The sequence below is a fragment of the Aricia agestis genome, chromosome 17 (assembly GCF_905147365.1).
Source record: "Aricia agestis chromosome 17, ilAriAges1.1, whole genome shotgun sequence".
NCBI classification, from domain to species: domain Eukaryota; kingdom Metazoa; phylum Arthropoda; class Insecta; order Lepidoptera; family Lycaenidae; genus Aricia; species Aricia agestis.
In genome coordinates this window covers 3,966,577-3,994,244 of record NC_056422.1, presented here as the reverse complement: position 1 = coordinate 3,994,244, position 27,668 = coordinate 3,966,577, and the positions used below count along the sequence as shown (strand labels likewise).

Below are 27,668 nucleotides of genomic sequence, written 5' to 3'. Positions count from 1 at the left end.
ATAATATAAATTAAACAATGGTATTACTAAAGTGTGCGAATTGAATAAATTTAAACAGAAATTATAATACATATTTGTTTTTGTATTATATTTAATTGCTATTAAAACGTATAAATGAGCTGCACACGTTATTATTCAATAATAATTAATGTTAATGGGAAACATTATTTAACAACAATTTTGAAAGACTTATTATTAGCATTCAACTGATAAAAACGATATCACGCAGCTCGGGCAGATGACACACAATGACACAAAACAATAATGGTTATTTGATTGATATATTTAAAGGCGTTTACACAGCTCACAAGTCACAATGAAAGTGTTTGCGCTTTTGTGTCTAATTTTTACTTCAATGTTGTGTACTGACCTAACCGAGCTACCCGATGAAAATATAAGTACAACAAGTGCAAGTACTGCCATAACAGTGCTGAAAAATGTGGAAGTGCTCGAAAGTAAGACGAATAGAACAGGCAAGAATATTTTGAAATCAGGAAGGTGTCCAGATGGCACAATTAGAGTTGGTCAGTACTGTGTAAAAAGTGGAAAATAACGTCAAAGACAGTGAAAGTGTGTATTTCAAAATGAATGACGAGTCAATTATAACTAATTTTACAAAAATGTTTAAGGTTTTATTGTTACTAGAGATCGCCCAATGGTCGAAATTCGACGACATTAGGACTACTACATATATTTTGTAAAAAAAATATTGACTTTATCATATTTTTTTCAACTCTAGTCTCTGGGACTCAGATGGTATAGGCTTGTCACTAAAAAATCTGTCATTTTTCTTAGTGTGTGTGTGTGTTATAGTGTGTGTAATTTTTTATTTGTTAAAAAAATGTATGATAAAAGCATAATTTCAAAATAATATTAGCTCGATAGTGCATCGAGCTAATATAATTTTGGAAATCACCTTTTAACCATATAAACTATAGGTATACTGTGCAAAATTTCATGCACGGTCTACGTTTCCCCATTTTTCGTAAAAAGGGTTACAAAGTTTTTCGTTCGCGTATTAATACTAAGAGGATATTTTTATGTGCACTTGCAATGCACTTGCATGTAATTAGGTACCAACCTAATTAGGGACTAAGCACAGATTTTTCGAAATAGTAACATAAAATAGTTTTTTTAGTTTAGATATTTGTGCTTAAACACTAAAATGTTTCTATTTTAACCTCAGGAAGATGTATTGCAATAAATTCATCGCTTCTTCTTATGGGAGTGGTGATTTGGCTTACGGAAGCTACATTTTCAGAATCTTTTTGTTTTTGTTCTTTTGCAGATCTATGTCTTAATTCTTCTGTTACTTCTTCATATTTTCTTTTCAAGTCACGCATTTGTCTCTTTAGTGATTCGAATCCCCTCTCAATATTTTGAACTTTTTCTTTCAATTTAGCATTCTCTCGTCGTAAAATACTAACAACATTTCTTTGTGCGACTTTCATTTGAGATTTAATTATTCTTTGACTCGATTCTAAACAGTTTGAATGGTCCTCTCGTCCTGTCGGAATAGTGTCGACGCCTGGTTCCTGGGAACAAAATAATGTTATCTTATATGTCAGTCTGTCAAAAAAGAGTACCTACTACCTAGACACTGTATAAAATTCTATAAACGCAGTCACGCTCAAAAGGTGGTTCTACAGAGAACGCTTATTCACTTTAAATATCACCTTGCACATTTTTATCTCGATTAAACAAGGTTTTCATATTTTTACATGACTTAAAAATTGCTTAAAATGTCTACTCTTTTTGACAATCATTAGTGTAGTCAGTACTCACCTTATCTGTTTCAGCTACAGCACTTCTTTCTTCTTCTACAGCACCTTCGATATCTTGTTCTTGCTCCTGATGACAAAATTAAATATTATGTCACTGTATTATAGAATTCTAAATTAATATCCTGTCAGCAAAATTTCCTAGGCACTTACAATTGGTATGTACTGTGTATAATTAAGTTTCATTTAATCAGGTAAAATACCTTGCTTTGTGATTCCTTTTTGGAAGCATATTTTTGGCGCCACTTTAGTCTCATTTCACTTTGTTTCTCTTTGGTTAGTGCTTTAACTTTTTCCTTATAATGTTTAGCAGATCTTGCTCTGTTTTTTTCCTTGGCAATCATATATTTTTCGGGATTGCTTTTTTTAAGTCGTTCCCTGTATCTTTTAGATTTTTCTGCTGCGGTCAAAGGCCTCTGAAATCATAAGCTTGGTATGCTTTACTCAGGTGTAAGTAGAGGTATATATTCACTGTGTATGGGTGGTTCTCCAAAATTTGGTTAACTTCTGACATATTTTTGAAAGGGTGCTATTTAAACGGTTAGCAAAGTATTGGAATATTTGTGAGCAGAAATATTTAATTGATAAGCTAAAATTGATAGTTGGACAGCAACTTGTGTTCAGCAAATACTTATAAATCAGTCTGCAATATAATATATCATTCTGAACAGCAGTATTTTTTTGACAGCTGAGTATTTATCAAAGCTTCAATGAGTGGCCTATACTTAATTTAATTTTGGTAAGCAATCAGAGAATAAGCAAAAAATTATGGACTTATTTTTTGTTTTGGAGGGCTACGCCCCCCGAGTCCCCCTTTTGTTTTATGACGGACGCCGGCTGCTGCCACAGTACGCTCGCTGCGCTCGCTCGGCTCCCTCTGTGTTGTGGTCTAAGTTCTAACCTAACCTAACCTACTTTTGGACTTTCTGGATTATGTTTGTTTTTGTTTGGGTTTCCCCTTTCGGGGGGGCTGCACCCCCCGCTTCGGTATCCGTGGTGAGTAGGCCTTCTGTTAAGTCTTTATTAATTAATAAAATAAATTAATTAATAATGAAATGAAATAAAATACTGAAATGTTTTCTCTGTTGACCGAATGTATAAACTTGCCGACCAAGTAATTATTCTGCCGAGCGACTGTTTATTTTGCAAATGCTTACATAGTAAAACTCGCTGCCAGTTATGTGTTTCAATTGCTGACCATTGTCATGATCATATTTTACAGAACACGAATTGCAGCTTGATTTTAATTATTACTAACAAAATCTTTGTATGCTGACAAAATGATTTATTAGCTGTTATTTCTTGAAAACCAAATTTTTAAATGGCATACGCAATTAATTACTTCTCTTTTTGAAAATGCTATTTTTAGATAAAAATCTATAAAGTTTATATCGTATTCTGTGAGTATAACATTTACTTTGCTGCATCTAAAAGGGCCAGTCACTAAACTTCATATTTTAGAAGAAATTTGTTTTTTTTTAAATTAGTAATTATAATAACTCCCACGCCGGTTTCGGTGACGGTGGTCGGTTCTATTGAAATTTGAAACCAGGCCAGTTACGCAGGAGTAATTTATAGTGCCCAAAAGTGTGCGCAGTACATAAAGGACTCTCTATTCCCTTACTGTCATAACCCAATGGGGCAGAAGACAGACACGACTGGCGAGAGATCAGGCGCAGGACCGACCTTTATATGCCCATCCAACCATGGATCATCTTACTTGTCAGACAATCGGGTGATCAGCCTGTATTGTCCTAACCAAACTTGGAAATAACGACTAGGGACTGGCGGTCTAGGGACTGACGAAACGAAACAAAATGAAAATAATATGTAGCGTATTATTTTAAATAAATATCAAAACCGAAAGACGGTCATAATAAGAATGCAGACCGAATTCGCATTTACAACTATTCTCTATATCTTAGGTAAGTACACTTTTTGACATGAAATAAATTTGTGTAATAAGTAGGTATATTATTGTATGACTAATTAGATATTATGTAATAGTAAACAATTTAGAATAGAGTTAATGAAATTGTTATTATTGCATTATAATTATATAGAAAACATTAAAAAAATTAGGAGATCTCACATGACTAGGGACTGGCGGCCAGGATGCGCGGCCAGATCGCTGCGGCCAGCCCGCGCACTTTGCGGCCAACATTGCGGCCACGTCTGCGACCACAGTCAGCCCAATTCACATCATGCTCTAAAATGGACGTTAAAGAAGAAATTATGGTTGCGCCAGTTTGTTCATTATTATAAAAGAGAAAGAAAAAAGGACCAAGAAATGTTGGATTCATCCATTGTTACGGGAGAGGCTTACGAAAGGAATATCATATCACACATACATTCCAGACATACTTACTGCAATATGAAGATAATTTTTTAACTATATGAGAATGTCTAAAAAAACATTTAACGAGATCTAACATACTTAAATGGTAAACCCCATGTTACTGAATACTTGATACAAAAAACGTTTGGCCGCGGCGACCAGTGCGCGCACATTGAGTAATTTCATATAAATTCCCGTATCTCGTTGGCCGCTGCGGCCAAGTAGCCGCGTGTGTGTCGCGATGTTTTTCGTTGGCCGCGCGGCCAGAGCGTGGCCACTAGCCGCTGGTCGCGTGTGCGCACCATATTATTATTTATTATATTATCATGGAATTATGTTGGCCGCAGCGACGACCTAGCCGCGCGGCCTGGCTACCATACGCGGGGGGCCTGAAGTGGCAATTTTCGACGGTAAGATTATGATATATTATATCAAAATAAGTGAACAAGTTAACAAGACTCACTAATACCGTTTAATATGACCAAATATTAGAGGAAACAAATAAAAATATGTGAAAATAGATGCTAACACCAAGTTAACCAAATTTTGGAGAACTACCCGTAGGTATAATTAGGTTTCATTTAATCAGGTAAAATACCTTGCTTTGTGAATCCTTTTTGGAAGCATATTTTTGGCGCCACTTTGGTCTCATCTCACTTTGTTTCTCTTTGGTTATTGCTTTAACTTTTTCCTTATAATGTTTAGCAGATCTTGCTCTGTTTTTTTCTTTGGTACTCATATATTTTTCGGGATTGCTTTTTTTAAGTCGCTCCCTGTATCTTTTAGATTTTTCTGCTGCGGTCAAAGGCCTCTGTAATCATAAACTTGGTATGCTTTACTCAGGTGTAAGTAGCTCAGGTGTATTCAATATTCATACATAATACTTTTGACTAGAGTACCTATGTTCTGCGGTTTCACCCACGATAATTTAGAAGCATTTAAAAAGTCGCGGGTAGTCGATGGATATTGTAGGTGGCTGCAGAGGTTTATGGAGTAGACCAATGATAAGCAGTGAAATTCGATTGGCTGATAATATGATGATGAATTTAGGAAACTAATTAAAATAATAAATTCACCTTTTTCAAAAGATTTACTGATGCTCCGCTCCTACTAGTCATGGGTTGCCTTTGCTCCTCATTCATCTTCGATCGGCCAATCTAAATAATAATATTTTAATTTAAAAAGATAAAAGCGACTTCAAATTGTTATATTATAATTTAATTAAGAATTAAAATTCCTTATCTCAAAAACTATGGAAACGAATTTGATGAACCTTGCAGTACGGTATTCCCTAAGTTGAACAATACCTAGTAGCCCAGCAGGGTTAGTTCAGCTTTGTATGGGAATCTGAAATTATTTATTATAGTCAGATTTTTTTTGCACCAATGTTTAATGGGGGGGTCATGAATAGCTTATTATATTCAAAAACTCGACAAAATTAGACTGGTGCGCACAGAATACAAATTACTCACCTGGTGCGCCGCACTGACTTTCATTGTACAAGTAACAAGACGTATGAAGTACGCTGGACCAATCTGAGCAAGAGAGATGTCACTATCAGAAACACTGCGTGGTAAAAATAGACGTGTGATACATGACAGCAGCACTCTTTTTTTGACGTCCAGTCGGTACGTGCCGCACGTTGACAATTTACACTGTCATTGTATACATACACATATTTTTACACACAGATGAAACCAATTTCGGCTTCGTTTGACAGCTCGAGATTATTGCTCTATTCCGCTAGGTATATTAACTATACGATTTTTGTGCCTATTTGAAGCGGAATCAGCGCCTCTAATGCGGGGGAAGAGAACTAAATCTGACGTAAAAATGACGCTTGAAAGTCGCCATATTGGCGCTGATAGCAGTAGTGGGAGTACTTGGAACTAATACTAGTTTCTACAACCAAAAGCGATCACAGAATACTTTATTATTATACTGTGGCCATTTGCAAGTTACGTCAGTTTTAGTTCTCTTCCCCCGCATTGGGTGCGCTGATTCCGCTTCAAATACCTATGGGCTATGCAAAATAAACAGCTGGGTATTATGATGACCTCCATTGGCGAATAATAATATCTAGCTGCTGGCAAACTAATATGTATTCTGTGCTGCTGGTGACGTTGGAGTACCAATACGGTAGCGGATTTTTACCTCTACGCTACCGTAGCGTTTACAAAATCAAACTTATCTCTGTAAATAATACACAATGTGGTTTGTATTATAACCTCAAACATGGCCCTTTTGACTACTCAAGAAGAGTTTTATGTGAAACAGTACTTAATACTTACATTTGTGTCACAAAAAACTTCCTTTGTAAAAACTGTGTACAACACCGCCCGTCTGATGTTCAAATGAAATGTGAATTCACAGTGAACTGCAACAGTGAACTGTCATGTGAACAGCTGTCGACCACTAGTGTCGTCTGCGGTCTGACGATATTAGTGTACAATCTGTCTGAACTCTCTGAAACTGAACTCTCGTTTCGATCTATCGTCATGAATGATGAAAATCATCCAATCGATCTTTTGACCATAAAATCGTTTGTCACTCAATTTTAACATCGAGGCGATAAATTGTCCCGTGTATGGCCATCGTTACGCGGCGGATTGTATATTTTAAAAGCTTTTTTCTTACCATTTTATGTATATAATATATTTTTAGACTATTATTGGAACTGAAATAAATCTAATACATGCTTGATCCGTACTTTATTTTCTTCGAATCAGTTTTCGAGCATAAGATACTTTTAGCAAAATCAGCAAAAATTGGCGGCCTCACCGGTAAAATAAATAATATAATCGGCATAAAAATATGGATGTGTATTCAGTATTGTGTATGTGTCGCAGGCGGGTTGTATAATACGATGTTTTACATTACGGCTAGCCGTTTAAAAACTTTTTAATTTACTGGGAATTCATAAAGAAAGTGGGCAAGGTGACCGAGATATTATAATGCACTATAAAAAAAAACTCTTTATTAAAAAAAGCAATTCAAATATTATTTAATGTGCGATTTATAATATTGAAAAAGTTAAACATGTAGAAAGTCCAATAAGTAGTGTAAAGTAATAATTAAGATAATCATAATTAATTAGTACAGAATATTATTATTAATATATTATAACAAAAAATAAAACCGACTTCCAAGTGAAAACAATAACATTACTTATTCTTAAATGAACCAATAAGTATTATTTATAATTTTCACACTTGTAGCTAGTGCCTCTTTCAGAATTTGCCTAGACCTTAACTATTTCTGTATACAATCTTCATTATTTTAAAAATCAGTTCACAAAAGGCGGAGTAATCCTGGAAGATACAAAATTATCTTATTTTAAAAACATACTTTATTCTGCAAGCATGGTCATTGGTCACCCTACAGTTTATTTAAGTAGTAATACAACGTGGGCCGCCTTATTGAAGAACGTATATGTCGCAGCCAACTGGTTAAAATAGCCGTTCAATCAAACAGCTAGCCCTTTCACTGAACAACGCCATTTAATCACAAGTCTAGCTTTTTAATTGAATATTTCAGTCGCTCAAAACGTTCAACACTACAGCTGATTCAAAAGCAGCTGTTTGATTGAATTAGTTCAGCGCTCACCACCGCGGCGTTAGGTTCGTTTTGTTTACAATATGGCGTCAACTAGCCGGTGTTTTGTAATTGTTGTGTGTTGTAATTAAGATATTTTTCGTAAATATACGTTACAAGTGTTATTAAAGTGACAGAAATTATGGAGGCACATACGAGTGAATCAAATCAAACAAATATTCTGGGAGAAATTACGGGATTATAAAATGCATCATCAAGGTATTTATTGCAATTGTGTTCAAAATGAGTTAGAATACAATAATTTATTCTGCTTGTTGTCATTGCGCTTATGTAATAATAACACTAAAGTAATGGTCACCTTAGTAACTTGCCGCTTAACCAGTTAGCTAAGCGTCGTCTAGCTGTAGTGTTAAATTTTACAGTCAACAAGTCAGCTAAAAGACGTATAGCCGTGTGATTGAATGGCATTGTTCAGTGAAAAGGCTAGCTGTTTGATTGAACGGCTATTTTAACTAGTGGACTGCGACATATACACGATAGTAATGACATTTGACAATATGGCTAATCGTTAAACCACCGCATTACAAAACGGCCCTGTTTTTTAAAACGGATAGCCGTAATGTAAAAGTTAAAACGGCGCGCGTATTATACAATCCGCCTTCGACATATAAATAGAAATATTCTTCGTAAGTTCTGGCTCTAGATTCTAAAATTCTAGACAAAATCATGAAACACCTATAAAGGAGCCAGCAAAACTTTCAGTATAAATTTTAAAGTACACATTAGCCTCCTTAAAAATTAAAATGTTCAGTCTTAGTTAATATCTCCTAGCCCCTAGGAGATATTTTTATTATAATATTCTCTCTCTTGATATTTTTATTTCTGCAGGATGTTGAACGAGCAAGACCTAGTCATTGCTCGTGCGTTGGTAGCGGAGTCACGGGATAGTTCACCGGGTGGATCTCCGGGGCCGCTACGGAAAACCGCTGTTACAAAGTTTGGTGACAAACTAAACACGTTCAGGTAAATCTAAAATAGAATACGACTTTTAGCAACATTGCTTTTTATAATATCTAGGAACAGTCATAAATATTATATTCCTCGAAGGAAACAATGACGTTATCATCAATCGAATATCGATACATTTTTAGGAAAGTAGCCGCCCGGCCATCCCTATCGGAATTTGATAAATGTCACACCGGTTTGACATGTCAAATGTCAATACTCGGTTTCTAAAACATAACCTCTCCTTTACTTTCTAAACTAATGAATTTTCGTAGAACAATGAATCATATTTGATAAGCGCATTTCTTTTTCGATGTGTTGGAAATTATCGTGCAACCATGAGAACTAGTTGTGTGGCGTTATAAATGGGACACGGTAAAATGAGTGTTGTGAAAGTTGATCATAAAGTTAAATCAAAACACAATCCTACCACGAGCAAAGAACCAGTTGAAGATGACGATGAAAGGTAAGCAGTATGAAACTAATTATACAATACGCAGAAATGAACTTGGCGCCTGCTTCCTCAGAGTTTCCTTTTAACGAGGTACCTACTTTACTTCTGTGTATTATAAAGTAAATACAACCATATTTGGTGATATCATAGTCATAACAAGTAGTTGTTTACGTTTTTTATTACTTGGAAATTGTATTGCTTACAGAAAAACTTAATAACCTATCAGTCATCAGTGCATTGTTTGATAATAATTATTATGCTATCAAGCTCCAATAATAATTTGTTTGAAGTTTTTAAGCAATATGTATGTAATGCCTCGATTGTGGGAATCGCAGATACAATAGATGTTCAATTGTTATGCGACAGCGGGGTGCCGCTTTGATAGGCTAATATAAAAACCAAAACCTATATATTGCCATAGGCCCTCTCACTAAACCATTCCTTGATGCTTAAATTACAACTTTTTGGTTAACTTTATTGTTAAATATACATATATAATATAATGTATTGCCCACATTAACAACTATCTTTGAACGCGCCCAACAATTTATTGGTACATTTAATAGAAAGAACTTAATTCTCATATTAACCATGTTACTATAAAAGCTCGAACTTCAGTAAATCTTAAGATTTAAGTGTAAATCTTAGGATTTACCGACACAAGTTGGTAAAAGTAAGTATTTCTAATATTTACCATTAAAATTCAGTATTTATATGCTAGGTTTTACTACTGTCAACTGGTAAATGTTGGTATTAGGAATAAAACAATGAGTAATTCTTCATTATTAACCTTCATAAACTATTAGACAAAACAGGTAGGTACATATAGTTATTTTATAATAATGGGGCAAATGAGCAAACGGGTCACCTGATGGAAAGCAACTTCCGTTGCCCATGGACACTCGTAGCATCAGAAGAGCTGCGGGTGCGTTGCCACTTGCCGGCCTTTTTAGAGGAATTAGAGCGATAGGGGTAGGGAAGGGAAAAGGATTGGGCCTCCGGAAAACTCACCCACTCGGCGAAACACAGCGCAACTGCCTTACGCCAGTTTTCTGTGAGTCTGTGGTATTTCTCTGGTCGAGCCGGCCCATTCGTGCCGAAGCATGGCTCTTCCACGGTTAATACCACTTTAATAATTTAAATTAATATTAAAATAAAATAAAGATTTAAAGGGGCCTTCCATACCAACAATTCTGGCCTGTTTTTGCTCTATAATGGTTCGGAACCCTTCATGCGCGAGTCCGACTCTCACTTGGCCGTTTTTTTTTCAACATATACCATGCCACTACCAATAAATCTTATGATTTACCAACTATATGGCGGTAAAAGTTCGTATCGCAATCCTTTTCTGACATTTACCATTAGGAATTGGTAGATCTTAGGTTTTACTGGAAAATATTAGGATTTACTGCAGTTCGAGCTTTTACAGTAACATCCATAAATATCAAAGTGTGTCTGTTTGTCCACCATTTCTACATGCTTGAACCGCTAAACCAATTTGACAATTAGAGATACTACTGGAAAATGACATGGATTAGTTTTATTAAGTAGGTACCTAAACTTCAATAATTATTATAGTAATACCTCTATTGTGGGAATTGCAGATAGCCAGACAATTATACGTGGGAGAGCCATGCTTCGGCACGAATGGGCCGGCTCGACCGGATAAATACCACGTTCTCTCAGAAAACCGGCGTGAAACAGCGCTTGCGCTGTTATTTCGCCGAGTGAGTGAGTTTACCGGAGGCCCAATCCCCTACCCTATTCCCTTTCCTATCCTCCCCTATTCCCTTCCCTTCCCTACCCTCCCCTATTACCCTATTCCCTCTTAAAAGGCCGGCAACGCACATGCAGCTCTTCTGATGCTGCGAGTGTCCATGGGCGACGGAAGTTGCTTTCCATCAGGTGACCCGTTTGCTTGTTTGCCCCCTTATTTCATTTAAAAAAAAAAATGATTTTTAGATCTATGCGGCAGCCGGGTGCCGCATGGATCTTGTTGGGTTAATATAGAACTTTAAAATTTATAAAAAGTATGATATTAGTATTAAATTTATTAGCATACTATTTCCATATTAGACCTAATCTGGACATCATTAGAGCTGTATTAAGGCCATCCCCCGAGCAAATGACCTTGACCATACATTTGAAGCGTTGTCGATATCGCACAAAAATCCTATTTTTTTTACTTATCTTAGTGCAAAATTGATCTAAAAAAAAAATTTAAACGAGGAATATGTAGAACTTAATGAAATTGTTGATCTATTAGCGTGTGTTTCAAATAAAAGTAATTAATTTGTAAAATATACTAAGGAGATGCTGAATGTATGCTTGAATTTTAATAAATTAGTTTTACTTTGTAAGCTGATATCATGAGTATAATAAACAAAATAGAAAATTTTAAACGGGGAATGGAATGTTGATATACTGAAGATTATTGCTATATTTTTATTATAACTTATATTTTTATTATAACTTTGTAGCTTTCAAATTATGAGTTTAATCTCTCGAGCTCTAAATACGGTAAATTACGGAATTTCCGTAGGAGAAGGCCCTTAATGTCGGATTACAATGGCAGAATTGGGGTACTAATTTCATATTTAGTAATAATATAATGTTGAAGATCTGCAAGTTGCATCTTATATTTTCTATAGCTATTTGTTTAAGGCGGACACCAAATTAATGTTGCTGTCATTTTAATAAGTTAATTTTGTGTAGCAACTAGCAATACATTATATACATAACATCTGGACATGCGCAACATTATTTGTGATTTGTTGATTCTCATGCTAACGTTTGATCAAATCGGTATTCAATATTTTCAAGGATTTTGGTACCTTGTACTAATATTATGTATTCTGTGGACTGACTGTAGAATTCTTATTAAATTGAGTTGAGCTTTCTTAGATCGTCATTTGTATGCAATCTGCAAATAAAAAAGTAAGTTATGCTTCTGTTTTCGAAATTTAAATACGCAAGTCTGGTCATTTGTGTACAGCCGCCAACAAAACTGTGCTACCGTTTTGTTGGCGGCTGTACACAAATTACTTACTGACCAGACTCTCACCTTATGACTAAGATAATAAGGTTCAAAAGTTCCGCAAACATGATGACTGTACATGTTCATAATAAACTAAACACTTTCGCCCAGGACGATGATTCGTACATAATTAGGTTTCAGTGATGTTGAACTTTAACAAGGCTACCAGTTTAAATACACGTTTCTGTGTCACTTCACAAAAGTAGTAAAAAAAAAATCGGCCAAGTGCGAGTTGGACTCGAAGCACGAAGGGTTCCGTGCAACACAACAATAGAGCAAGAATAGGCTGAAAATTGTGTTTTTTGTATGGGAATAATAATTAATTAATTATTTCATTTATTTTCATATATTTGTTCTTATAGCGGAAACAGATATACATATTACATAATCTGTGAAAATTTCAGAAGTCTAGCTATAGCGGTTCTTGAGTTACAGCCTGGAGAGTGGAGACAGACATACAGACAGACGGACATACATCGAAGTCTTAGTAATAGGGTCCCGTGTTTTTACCCTTTGGGTACAGAAACCTAATGATATGGGTTCTGTAGATTCATAATGTTTTCAGAAAAAATAAATTGAAAAAAGTTTCTAAAGAATAGCTAGAGATTTTATTATTTGGGGATCACTTGTATTTGCTTTCTAAGTATTCATACCAAATTCGTGCCGATGTCGTCATAACGTCATAATATATATTTGCAATGAGCTGCTACAAAAATTGCAATTTTTAAACCCTTTTCGACGTGCCGAAATCATAAATTATTCAATTTTGCGGACTCATAACATTTGAGAGCAGAACCCCAAGAACGCTTATCATAATAATACATTTTAATAATACTCTTTGTTATTATAAAAATATTCTTATCCACGTTGCATGTTCGTGGTTAGCACGCCACGAGAGCAGTAAATACAGAAGCGAAACACTGTAATGTGTAAGTAAATTATTATATTTTTAGTCTCTACCTTTTTCTTTTTAAATTTTGAATAAATCGTGACCGGAGTCCGGAAGACGACAATATGTTGTCGCCGAGTCTGATGTATCACTTTACAATGACCCGATTTGGAATCTAGGGCACCGCACTACGTCAGCGAATTCACTGTCTAGTATTCTAGACTGGTGAACCGCTTCTAAAGTGGTGATACCACTTGTGTTTTAAATAACGATCCCACCAAAACATTTCATGTAAAATGTTGCCAAGACGACCACATAAGGTTTGCCCTGTGAAAAAGATATCAGATTTCATGTAGAGCCAAGCTTTTGAATCTACACGGCCTAAATCTACCGACCTACCGTCGTTGAGGTAATGCAAATATTTAGTTTCTGATCTGAAGGAAGTAACGAAACAGCCAAGCCATACATATTTACTGATATGTGGAATTTGTTGAAGTTAGGGTCGGTAGATATAGGCCGCGTAGATTCAAAAGCTTGGCTCTACATGAGATCTGATATCTTTTTTCACAAAAAAAAGGGCAAACCTTATGTGGTCGTCTTGGCAACATTTTACATGAAATGCTTTGGTGAGATTTCAGATCTTTTGTATGTTGGTTCTTGTAATAACTACTTAATAATAGGTTTTTAGTTACTGTCTACAGTCTCGTGTTTAGTGAAAGTCTCATATAAACTAATACATATAACCCCCATTTTAGGGGATGGGGGGCGAAAGTTATAAGTTTATGAATTTTTTCGTTGGTTGTATACTAAACTTAGAGTACATACCAAATTTCAGCTTTTTTTTTTCAGCTTTCTAGTACTTCAGGAAGTAGCCAAACATTTTGATGATCGTCAGTGTGTTAGTGAGTCACTGATAAAATCGGTGTTGTAGAGTGAGTTTAGGAGACGAGTAATAAAACCGAGAGTTGCAATAAGACTACTTTATTAAAATAATACATTGGGTTATATACTTTCTTAATACACTACTACAGTGTATTTTAGATATCAATAAAATCTAAAGTGTAAGAGCTATTAATTGAGACTTTGTATGTTAAATTAGTCTACTATTGACATCATATCCTGAGAATATTAACTGTCTGGTGCATCGAAAACCAACTCTATCATGAGGGTTCAAAAAAACGACGAAACAGTTCGAGAAAAGGTAGGTAGTGCCCTTGTGCTTTGCTTGACTCGTCTTGGCACCCTCGACTCGGCTTTCCATTTTAAGATTAAGTCAGATTGGAATTTTTTGATGAAGGCAAATGTCAGAGCAAGGTATCTCCATTCTCTAATAGGTATGCACAATATAGAGTTTCTCTAGAGTCGTCGACTAGTCGAAGCAATATCAATTATTGGCAATATTCACCATTTAGATACCATGATTTTGTCAATTGGTAGCTACGGTACCGAGTCTAAAATCTACATAAATCTCTATAATACACAAATGTCCACATCTCAATAATTCGCAGTAGCGCCTCTACTCGCTTATTCTACGCCACTATCACTATCAGTCAGTCGCCTGCACCCGTCGCCAGCGAGCTGACGCGTTTTGTCGCAATTTTTAAACTTGGAACTACATATTTTGAAAGTGGAATAATAAAAAAAAACTATTTTGAGAGTTGATTTATAAAAAAGTTTGAAACTATTTCAAAAGTGGAATAATAGAAAACTTTAAAAGTTTTTCGAAAATGAAATATTAGTGCATGATGTTGTCTCTGGATTCCCTGTGGTGCCCCGAGGGGAACTTGACGACGTTGAAGACGAAGCCCGAGAGGGACAGGTTCAAACGACGGACCTCCAAGAGTCTCATCCCTGAGGCGTTGCTTCATGCGTTGCCGGAGACCCATCGGACTCACCGACAACGGAGGTCGGGGACTTGGCCGTAAGTTAAATTTCTTTGGCAAGATAGAGCAGCTGATATTAGGTTGGAAGGTGAATTTCGTTGAAAAGATAGAGCAGATAATATTAGGTTAGAAGGCGAATTTCGTTGAAAAGATAGAGCAGATATTTGGTTGGAAGGTTTTCGTTGACAAGGTTAAGCAGATTTAATCAAGTTGAATTTTATCGAAAAGGTCAGTTGTGTATTTTGCCATGGGTTGCTTTAGGTTTAAAAGATAAAGAAGAAAATTGTTTGGGAGATTTTCTTTGAAAAGGTTAACGTGCATACTTAAAGCCAATTATTTGGTAAAAAAGGTAGAGCACAGACGGCAATAAGATGAATTTCAGATACAGATGAGCATATACATTGATTGTAGTTTCAATTTGGCTTAAAGGTAGAGGCAATCCATACTAATATTATAAATGCGAAAGTATCTCTGTCTGTCTGTCTGTCTGTCTGTCTGTCTGTCTGTCTGTCTTGCTTTCACGCCAAAACTACTGAACCGATTGCAATGAAATTTTGTACACAGTTATTCTAGAGTCTGAGAAAGGACATAGGCTACATTTTGATGTGGGAAAATATCTTATTTCCATGAAAATATCGATGAAAATGAATTCGCATTGCGTGTGGCCAGCGCTCATCCCGGGGGTCCTGGGTTCGAGTCCCGCAGGCGGAACAAAAAGTTTTCAATTTTCCTGGGTCTTGGATGTGTATTAAAATAAAATTTCAAAAATCTTAAACATATTTTATGTATAATATTATAAAAAATTCAGAAATATTATATCGATGCAATTTCTAATACGAACATTTTAGTTCTAATACGATTCAACAGATGGCGCTTTAAATTTTACTTTATTGTAACATAGAACTAATCATACTTATTAGTTAGTATGTTTTTGTTTATAGTTTTTAATACGTTAGAATAACTAATATTATAAATGCGAAAGTATATCTGTCTGTCTGTCTGTCTGTCTGTCTGTCTGTCTGTCTTGCTTTCACGCCAAAACTACTGAACCGATTGCAATGAAATTTTGTACACAGTTATTCTAGAGTCTGAGAAAGGACATAGGCTACATTTTGATGTGGGAAAATATCTTATTTCCATGAAAATATCGATGAAAATGAATTCGCATTGCGCGTGGCCAGCGCTCATCCCGGGGGTCCTGGGTTCGAGTCCCGCAGGCGGAACAAAAAGTTTTCAATTTTCCTGGGTCTTGGATGTGTATTAAAATAAAATTTCAAAAATCTTAAACATATTTTATGTATAATATTATAAAAAATCCAGAAATATTATATCGATGCAATTTCTAATACGAACATTTTAGTTCTAATACGATTCAACAGATAGCGCTTTAATTTTTACTTTATTGTAACATAGAACTAATCATACTTATTAGTTAGTATGTTTTTGTTTATAGTTTTTAATACGTTAGAATATTATGTTTAATAATTTAATCACTTGGTATAATAATAATCAATCTATCTTATCTTATAGAACTCCTACTGCATTTCTAATCAATACTATCCATATATCCATATATCCATATATAATATTATAAATGCGAAAGTATCTCTGTCTGTCTGTATGTCTGTCTGTCTGTCTTGCTTTCACGCCAAAACTACTGAACCGATTGCAATGAAATTTTGTACACAGTTATTCTAGAGTCTGAGAAAGGACATAGGCTACATTTTGATGTGGGAAAATATCTTATTTCCATGAAAATATCGATGAAAATGAATTCGCATTGCGCGTGGCCAGCGCTCATCCCGGGGTCCTGGGTTCGAGTCCCGCAGGCGGAACAAAAAGTTTTCAATGTTCCTGGGTCTTGGATGTGTATTAAAATAAAATTTCAAAAATCTTAAACATATTTTATGTATAATATTATAAAAAATTCAGAAATATATCGATGCAATTTCTAATACGAACATTTTAGTTCTAATACGATTCAACAGATGGCGTTTTATTTTTTACTTTATTGTAACATAGAACTAATCATACTTATTAGTTAGTATGTTTTTGTTTATAGTTTTTAATACGTTAGAATATTATCTATACTAATATTATAAATGCGAAAGTATCTCTGTCTGTCTGTCTGTCTGTCTCGCTTTCACGCCAAAACTATTGAACCGATTGTAATGAAATGTTGTACACAGATAGTCTAAAGCCTGAGAAAGGACATAGGCTACTTTTAACTGGAAAAGGGGGTTGTAAGGGGGTGAAAATGCGTAAATTTGGTCAAATTAAGTTAGTTCCAAAAACTTAAAATAGATGGCACCAAGAGTCCCCTAGATCGCGCTATTGCTTGCTCATGCGTATTTCTATAAGAGGTGGTACCATGTCAAACTAGGTTTTTCGATTCTTTCGATTGTTTTACACGTCATTAACTAAGAACTCACCTACCAACTTAGATTAGATATCAAATTCAAAAACAGCACCAAAACTACTGAACCGATTGTAATGAAATGTTGTACACAGATAGTCTAAGGACATAGGCTACTTCTTACTGGAAAAAGGGGTTGTAAGGGGGTGTTTATGCGTAAATTTGTTCAAATTAAGTTAGTTCCAAAAACTGGAATAGATGGCGCCAAGAGTCGCCTAGATCGCGCTATCGCTTGCTCATATGTATTCCTATAAGAGGTGGTACCATGTTGAGTTAATATTTTCGATTCTTTCGATTGTTATACATGTTATTAAATAACTCACGTACCAACATAGAAATCAGAAACAACTGTCTACCAATAATAAATACTAAGGCCCGATTCGACCAAAGTTACACGAGTATAACTATCATGAGAATAATTTTACTCCTTTAATTTACTCTAGGGTATAATCGTTTGCATTTTACCAAGTTACTCAAAGAGTATGAAATAAAATGTCAATTATAGTTCACAATGACACCGACCGTGACAGGTGAACCCTGTTATTCTCAGTTCTCAGCAACTATTCTCAGTTTAATATTTTTCCACCAAAATAGCCCGTTTAATTATTTACTCCCGTTACCTCATTCTTGGATTAGAAGTTGGAAAAACGCAAAACCAGCTTACTCTTAGATTAGGAGACAGTTATACTCGAGTAAAATTTTACTCCAGTTTGGTCGAATCCGCCCTTAATAGTTTAACGGCCTATGGGTATTGGCTATTGGGCAAAGCTAAAGTTGTGTAATGCATTATGCAGCTAAGTTGTGTAAAGCTAAATAAGCTTTAAAAGGTATAAAAAAGTTTAATTAAAAAAAAATCATATTATGTGCACACTACACGGCTGTTTTGGGTATTTTGATTGAAGGGGTACCAGGGTTTTAAAAAGCTTTTGACACCAATTTTATTGACACCGCGCGCTATAAACTGAAGTCCACGCGGACGAAGTCGCGGGCAACAGCTAGTACTTATTATAAGTATTAGCAATTTAGATTGAAGAGGTAGAGCTATAACTGGATGTAATTTTACTTTGATTGAAAAGGTTATAGAGCACACACTTGGTCAGAATTTGAATTTATTTAAAAAGGTAGAGCAGATGCTTGGTCAGAATTTAAATTCAATTGAAAAAATAGCGTCAGACCCTGTTAATTGAATGTTATCGAAAAAGTAGAGCAAATACAGTTGTCGTTGATTTAGACATTGAGTATTATGTGCAATGTTAGTGGGCTAGAATCTGTCTTTTCTCTTCTTTCATGAATATTCTAGTTTATTATTTTTACTGCTTAAAACTCATAAGTTCAATGTTTTTAGGTCCGATTTGCTATCCAACCCCAATAAATAAGCCTTGCTTTTAAGGGATTTCCCTTGTCACCCGTAGGTAGAATTCGACTGGTTTTCGTAAATGTTTAGGTCGTTTTTGTTACACGTTCATTAATTTTCCGAATTTCGTAGATCTTTAAACGCTCGATACGCTAACAAACCCATAACGTAATTATTCACAAAGATCGCTAATTGGTTTTTTAACGCCGAATAATTACAGAAAATTTATTAATTATAATTTACTGAATATATTAACCTGTTATAATGTCATTTACATCGGAATGTGGTTCGCCTTAGTTCGCATTGGGTCATGGATAGCCGAAATTCTTTGTTAATTGATGACTAAAACTTTGAAACTGAAGTAATTCAGTTTCAAAGTTTTAGTAATCAAGCTGCCTTCGATAGCCTGTATAACACACTTTTACTGTGCTTTTACTCTACCTCATTTTTAAGCCTGGAGTTACGGATCTAAAATCTTCGTTGTAGATTTCGGACTAAAAATATAAAATAATAGAAAGTGCCTTTCCTTACGCTTAAAAAACTTAACCGAGTTATAAGAAATTTGGCATGGGGTTACAATTTTACATACTTTTGTTCTCTTGTTATACACATGATTAATTTTATCTCGAAAAATTTACGATTCCTGCGCGAAATTCTTCGCGATTATTATCTAACCTTTAGGGCAGCTATCCCCAACCTGCGGCCCAAACTTTATCTGTGGTCCGCGTGATGTTAAACCATTTTGAAATTCACGCCCACCGACGATGTAAAGTCGTCGTGAAAGTCGTGAAATTTGTTCCACTTATTTAAAATTATTAATTTTGAAGAACGTTATCTTTTAACCCTAAAACATTTTTCTTGCGGCCCGCTACATCAAGACCAAATCATATTTGTGGCCCGTTTGAAAAAAGGTTGGGGACCACTGCTCTAGGGGTGTAGTGTAGAGTTCCTTTATAAAGCACTGCGGATTGCGCTGTACTCGCTGAGATACTAAACCTATGTAATATATTATGTAATTATGTTTTTTTTTCTAATTAAAGGACTTTATCGTAAAACGATAACGCCGTCCTTATAGGTATTCAATACAAATTAATTAAAAATTGAAAATCAACAAATCAGCCTCATTTTAAACATACTATGTAGTCCAGATATATCTCTTAAACATCTCTGGAGTGTTTAAGAGATATATCTAAAATCTTATATAATATTTTAGCAGCCTCAGAAGATGATCAGCCAAGATACTGTTAATACTGCCTACATTATAATAATCACTATTGAGACGTGATATTATGTATTATGTAATTATGTATTGTATTATCTATGTAATAGACAATCCGCGGATGCTTAGCTCAGTGATGAGTGACATAACCACGTGCCACGTGGCCGCAGTAGGCAGGTAGAATTCTCAATACAGAATGCTCTATATATTCTATACCGTAATTATTATATATGTTACGTAAAGTATTATTATATATGTTACGCTCGAAGACCAAAATCGCTCAGTAATCGAAAAAATAGCTCACAACGCGTTGTGGTCACAGTGAAACAGCCACGACGCGAAATTCGCGTTGAGGCTCTAATGAAAACGGCCACGACGCGTTCTGGTAAGCATAAAAAGACCATAAGGCGAAATTCGTGTCAACTTCAACGCTAAATTTTTCCTTTACTCCGGATTGAGAAATATTTAATCGAAACCATGAGAAACAAACAAAAATTAAATAAACACACTAAAAGCAACCATTACAGGAGAAAACGGGAGCCGATGAACAATTGTAGAAGGCTTTTTATTCCATACTATCCATACTAATATTATAAATGCGAAAGTATCTCTGTCTGTCTGTCTGTCTGTCTGTCTGTCTCGCTTTCACGCCAAAACTACTGAACCGATTGCAATGAAATTTTGTACACAGTTATTCTAGAGTCTGAGAAAGGACATAGGCTACATTTTGATGTGGGAAAATATCTTATTTCCATGAAAATATCGATGAAAATGAATTCGCATTGCGTGTGGCCAGCGCTCATCCCGGGGGTCCTGGGTTCGAGTCCCGCAGGCGGAACAAAAAGTTTTCAATGTTCCTGGGTCTTGGATGTGTATTAAAATAAAATTTCAAAAATCTTAAATATATTTTATGTATAATATTATAAAAAATCCAGAAATATATCGATGCAATGAACATTTTAGTTCTAATACGATTCAACAGATGGCGTTTTATTTTTACTTCATTGTAACATACAACTAATCATACTTAAGAACTCCTACTGCATTTCTAATATATGTGACAAGTTGACAACAGAAGGCGCTCTAAAATAAAGGATTTCAAGTGTACCGTGTTGGCCTATATTCCATCCAGAAAATATATCAATGCAATCAACATTTTAATTCTAATATATGAAAACAGACGGCGTTCTATTTTTTACTTAAATATATTTTATGTATAATATTATAAAAAATCCAGAAATATATCGATGCAATGAACATTTTAGTTCTAATACGATTCAACAGATAGCGTTTTATTTTTTACTTCATTGTAACATAGAACTAATCATACTTATTAGTTACTAGCTGTCGCCCGCGACTTCGTCCGCGTGGACTTCAGTTTATAAAGCGCGATGTCAACAAAATTGGTGTCAAAAGCTTTTATAAAAAAAACCCCGGTGCCCCTTAAATCAATACAGCTGTGCAGGGTGCACACAATAAGTATTTCATTTTTTAAATATTTAACTTTATATTTTATGCCAAATTTTAAAGCTTATTTAGCCCCCCAATTACACAACTTTACCCATCAACTATTTATCATTGATAGGTTTAAGGTAACGTCACTGCACAGATAAAGTACTGAGTTATTTAATACCGTAGAATAGATATAAAAACTAGGCCTTTACATCCGTTGTGGATGATCTATACAGTATTTTTCAGAGCGAAGTAATCACTCCTCAAATACTGTAGTGCCTGGGACAAGATTTTTAAATGTCCGTATGGTTGCCCAAGCGCATACGGCATTCTCGCATCATAGTCGGCCTAGTCCAGAGGAAAGAACTAGTCAATACGTCTGGGACCAACTACGTGCGGATTTCCTCACGATGTTTTCCTTCACCGTACGAGCGTCCGTATTATGTACTTGAGATCAGAAAATGTCTCATTGGTACACGCCTCCACCCGGGTTCGAACCTGCACCATCTAGGAGTGCTAACGGAAGGTCTACCCATTAGGCCACGGACGCTCACAGAATAGATATAACAATCGAAAAAAATCGAAACTTAAATGTAAGATGATACCACCTCTTATAGTAAGACTTTTGAGCAAGCGTCAGCGCGATGTAGAAGACGCACGGCGCCATCTATTAAGTATGCATTTTTGGAACTAACTTAATTTGAACAAATTTGCGCATTTTCACCCCCTGACAACCCTTTTTTCCAGTAAAAAAGTAGCCTATGTCCTTTCTCAGGCTTTAGACTATCTTTATACAAAATTTCATCACAATCGGTTCGGTAGTTTTGGCGTTTGGCGTGAAAGCGAGACTGACAGACAGACAGACAGACAGAGATACTTTCGCATTTATAATATTAGTATAGATTATGTGCACACTGCACAGCTGTTTTTGGGTATTTTGATTAATTAAGGGCCGCGCTACACCGGAATGGCAGCGGCGAGGCGAGCACTTTCAGCGCTGCCATTCCGGTGTAGCGCGGCCCTAAGAGGCGTACCACTTACCAGGGTTTTAAAAAGTTTTTAAATTTGACACAAATTTTGTTGACACCGCGCGCTATAAACTAAAGTCCACGCGGACGAAGTCGCGGGCAACAGCTAGTTTAATATAAATATGTTTATTTGTTTACGAATATGATAATATTATCATGACAAATAATAATTTGTCAAACCCAGTTGTTGCCGCCGCACATGCGTAGTGCTTCGTGCTTGAGATGATACCATTGGACGATCTGCGTGTATCGTCTAATGGTATCGTCTCATAGCACGAAGCTTCGTGACGATAGACGAATCAGCGGCCGCGGCAATAGAGATTGAAAAAATAAATCGGCTTCAAATCGATATCGTTTTGACAAAAACTAGCGTATGACAGCGATTTGAAAATCGATTTGGTTTCAATGAATGTCGTACTCGATACTATGGAAATATCGAATAAACTTCGGAACAACGCTACGGTCTTGAAACAGTGATCTATATATATAAAAATGGATTTTGAAATGTGTTAATCGCGCTAAAACTCGAAAACGGCTGAACGGGTTGGGCTGATTTTGGTCTTAAAATATTCGTAGAAGTCCAGGGAAGGTTTTTACGTGACACGAAATTCACTGGGACAGCTAGTAACATTATAATATTATATGCAAAATTCACTACTTCGACCATTCGCTTGATAATAAATGATAATAAGAGTATGAACAAAGTTGACGGTACATTTATGTAAGGATTTAGAAGAGTACATAATATACTTACTACATAATATATTATAAGGTCTTTTATACCTATGATATTGCCGTTTTGTTTGAAAAATGTTCTTTTGAAGGTTCCGTACCCAAAGGGTAAAAACGGGACCCTATTACTAAGACTTCAATGTCTGTCTGTCCGTCTGTCTGTCTCCAGGCTATATCTCAAGAACGGCAGCTAGACTTCTGAAATTTTCACAGAATGTATATATTATATCTGTTGCCGCTATAATAAAAAATACTAAAAAATAAATATTTTACGTACAACAAATCTGATTTTTTGCTTGATATCAATAATTGCTATAGCTATAGGCACTTGAAATGTTTACGAAATCCTTAATTTTATTTGTACTTTAATAATGGATAGTAAAATTAATATTTAAGAGGGCTCTCGCCTCCCATACAAAAATTACAATTTTTGGACTATTTTTAGCTCTATAACGGTACGGAACCCTTCGTACGCGAGTCTGACTCACACTTGGCTGATTATTTCGAACTTACTTATTTCTGTTATTCAAAGTAATCACTCGTGCAATCAATGCACCTTTGCCAACGCAGTGGCAGTGTATGGATGCCCTTCTTGAAAATATCAGCTGGACGGCAGATTAAACAAAATCTTTGACATTCCCGAACACGTGATTTTACTAGTATATCGAGATGAAATTTGAGCTGGGTTTTTTATCAGCACTAGCATCAGATACGATTTTAGTGATACCATGGCGGGTAACTCCGCCGTTAGTTGACGGATTTGCAAAATTCTTTTGTTATTGTATAAGATGTAGTCCGAATTTCGTAACATGTGTTAACAAAAGTGGTGATCTGATGGTGCAATTCATGAGAAATCGAGGGGAGCTAAAAGGAGGAAACTAGCTAACCCGGAAAACATTGTTTTGCCAATTATTATTTTTTATAGTATCAATATACCTATTGTCAGGCCTAACGAATGTACATAGCATTATTATCGGTTGAACCGTTTTGGATGAGTTCGCGCACAAACACTGTGACCCGAGAATTTTACACATTTGACTAGATGATCCGGCAAACGTCAGTTTTAAAAAGCAGATAAAAAATTATCCTCAAGCCTAACGAATGTATGTATGCAAAATTTCACTGAATCGGTTGAGCAGTTCGCTTACAAACATTGTGACATGAGAATTTTGTATATTTCAATCTGACAAATGTTAATATATTTTACGCAAATACACACAAAAACTAACCAAATTCGGACGTGGCTAGTAGATTATATTAAAAAAAGGTATAATATTTTTGTAACAACTACAGCAGAATCGATCCAGTAGTGTCAGAGCCTCTTCGATTTCGATAAATAAACATATCATAAAGTATTACAAGTGTTTATGGCAAAAAGTATTAATTTGATTCTCAAAGTACAGATAGAAAATGTAACTCGAACTTCTCAAAATTTTATCTGATATATTTAGTTATACTACGTTCGTACAAAGAGTGATTACGAGAATAATTACACTTTAAAAAAAAGCCGCGGTGACATTTTGAATGCGTTGGGCGAGTGCGGGAGGTATGAAGTGCGCGGGTGAAAACCGATTTTTTTCTGTCATAGGTCTCCCCCTTAAACATGCTAATATAAAAATTTATCCAATGATCAAGGATATTTTTTAAAAATGTGCTGTCAAAAATTGCCATCAGATTCTGGTAGACCTATACTATTTGTGAACCGCAAAATCTCGTATAGTGCTTTTCACATAGTTTAAATAGCATTAAAAAAAAAAGAAGTTTGGCTTGACCGAATCAAGAAATTCCGTAACGAAAAACCTAACATACCCCACTCCGGTGTTGCACGACTTCGGCACGGTGTTGTGTGCGTGCGACTATGCGACGTATGCAAATTATAATTGCGTAAGTTGATAAAAAAATTCTATGTAATAGCTATACCGCGGCAGTTCCCGAGTGCCACACGTATTTTTTTTTTTATTTACTTACCCTATCCTAGAGGCAGAAAATACTAGATTTACCATTAAAATGTACAAATACTTCTTAGTAGATAACCATCATACCATAAAATTTAGCTCCTAAAAAATAGAGCATGTACAAAAAAATCATAATTTGTAGGTGCAAAAGCTCACTCAGCCATGGCCCATGGGCCATGACCCTCGGCAGTCAACCGATTATGTTATCACGTTACATAAAATCGTTGTTATGATTATAAATATATAACAATTGATTTATGTAAGTGATATGGTTATGTTATTACTACTGCACACGTTGTTATATTTTGTGTCACTAAAGTTATAACAACAAATAATATCTTTCAGCATAAGTCTGGTGTCAGATGTCAGAGCGAAGAACTTCTTCTGCTACATAATTTTGTATATCTATTTAGTACTTACTAGCTGTTGCCCGCCACTTCGTCCGCGTGGACTTCAGTTTATAGCGCGCGATGTCAACAAAATTGGTGTCAAAAGCTTTTATAAAAAAAACCCTGGTACCCCTCAAATCAATACAGGTGTGCAGTGTGCACACAATAAGCCACGCGCAATGCGAATTAATTTTCATCGATATTTTCATGGAAATAAGATATTTTCCCACATCAAAATGTAGCCTATGTCCTTTCTCAGACTCTAGAATAACTGTGTACAAAATTTCATTGCAATCGGTTCAGTAGTTTTGGCGTGAAAGCGAGACAGACAGACAGACAGACAGAGATACTTTCGCATTTATAATATTAGTATGGATTGTGTATTTGTTTTTTTATGTCCCAAATCCCAATACCTCTATAGTCAGAAATATTTGATCGAAGTCTATGGTCTATATATTCTATACTTTGTGACCTGTCCCTAAAAATAATATAGTCTCGTATTTAATTTGCACAAAACAACACGCGTCATATCCACGTTGGCCCATGAAAGCTTCTTAAGAGGATACCACAGCAGCTAGAGAAATGAAAAAAAAGTACGTGTAATATCTATAGCTGTCTCCCTTACCTCAAGCCTATACCGCAGAACGCGATAGAGACAACTGCAGAAAATCCAGAAAATCAACGATTCGTTGTCCCCTGATTCCTTCTCCAAAACTTAACCGATTTAAGTACTTTTTTCATTAAAGATTAAAAAAAGGCTTGAGCTGTGTTCCTATGTTTTGCTTTTTTTGTATAATCTATCCAAATCTGTTTTCTGGACGTTTGAACACAGTGGAAAATCTGGCCATTTTTTTGGGTTTTTGAACGTTCATATCTTATTTAATAATTAAATTATGAAAAAAAGGAAAACATAGGGACATTGTATTAGTGGCCGTAGATATTCAGGAAAAAAATTATAACTCTACTAGCATTATCCAGGGAGGAAACAGGGGACAGCGTTTGTATGGGAAAAATGGCGGTGTGGAATCCTCTTAATCATGGAGACAATTATGGCTCTTCATCATAGCCCCTCGTGAAGAAGGCCCCTCACTAAGTATCTGTCAGTACCATTACATGCTGCAAAGAGTTTTAACGTTGTTTTAAACTAGAGCTTCCCAACCTGCGGTCCGCGGACCCCTGCCGTGTTAATTAGTAATTAGTAGTAATAACCGTTAGTAATTAGTATATATGCATGGTCCGCGGTGTCATCTCAGGATCAGACACAATCAGATTTTTGCTGTTTATTTTACCACGGAGGTCCGTGAAAACAGGTCCATGAAAAAGCAAGCAAAGAGGCGAATTTCCCTTCCTAAAGGAGAGGTTGGTGGGAGGGGATTTCAATATATATGTAAGTAAGGGGTTCGCTGTCACCTGGAACTTTAACAGGGGTTCGTGGAGCCGAAAGTTTGAGAAACCCTGCTCTAAACCATGCAGTGATAAAGCAACCGCCTACCGTACATCAGGCATCTTACAATTGTAAACATAACAAAGCACATTTGGGCGTCACGTTACGAGTTACGACGATAACATGACGTGGCTTGTACGAGGCGTGAGAATTAAGAATATCATCAGAAATTGCTATCATAATACCATAGTAGCTGATTCGTTTCCTGTCCCTTCCTATGTATACTTAGATTGGGTTGCACCAGAGGCGTGGGTAAAAAAAAAAAAGTTAAATTTATGGTTATAGTTAAGGTAAATTTAACTTTAACTTTATCCTTAACTTTGCCCGGAGAAATTGACAGATGACAGCTGATCCAACAAAGTTATAAATGCGTGTGGGCGGGGGCGCTGCTGATAAAGGAGAACTGTCAAAAATGGCGTTTTTGTATGATGACAGCGTTAGTTCCTTTTTTCACCACGTGCATTTAAAACCTTGTCGAGCTCTATGGTTATGGTTAAATATGGCGTCTTGATGGCGTCCATTTTTAACTTTACCCAAAGATTTGACATTTTGCACAGTAGTCAAAGTTAGTTACAGTTAAAGTTAGTTGATGCAACCCAGTCTTAAATTTTTAATTTGGTGCATCGGGTTTTGTTGTGTATTTTTTAATAGTGTTTCAAGGGTGGCTTATTAGGTAGTGTAAAATAGTGATAATAATTTAAGAATGGCCAGGGCGCAGGAGATTCTTGTTCGTATTT

At 35.7% G+C, this 27,668-nt stretch overlaps 1 protein-coding gene and 1 long non-coding RNA gene across 7 annotated transcripts in view; one reads left to right on the top strand and one right to left on the bottom strand.

The window, feature by feature from the left end:
• Positions 1 to 27,668, top strand: part of LOC121735252 (NAD kinase-like) — a 50,866-nt gene that overhangs the window by 1,396 nt on the left and 21,802 nt on the right. For 2 of the 6 annotated variants that reach the window (XM_042126008.1, XM_042126009.1), the window contains one exon: positions 8,563 to 8,697. In XM_042126008.1, the coding sequence (XP_041981942.1) occupies positions 8,564 to 8,697 (134 nt within the window). In that variant the 5' untranslated portion in view covers position 8,563. Of the gene's footprint in view, positions 1 to 8,562; positions 8,698 to 8,906; positions 9,146 to 14,613; positions 14,981 to 27,668 lie in introns of those variants that run through there. The other 4 variants (XM_042126007.1, XM_042126006.1, XM_042126010.1 and 1 more) reach the window with 3 other exon arrangements.
• LOC121735254 lies at positions 1,447 to 2,093 on the bottom strand. The gene is made up of 3 exons (XR_006036825.1): positions 1,985 to 2,093; positions 1,786 to 1,851; positions 1,447 to 1,535 (listed from the first exon to the last, which is right to left on the bottom strand). It is a non-coding gene; the product is annotated as an uncharacterized LOC121735254 (long non-coding RNA).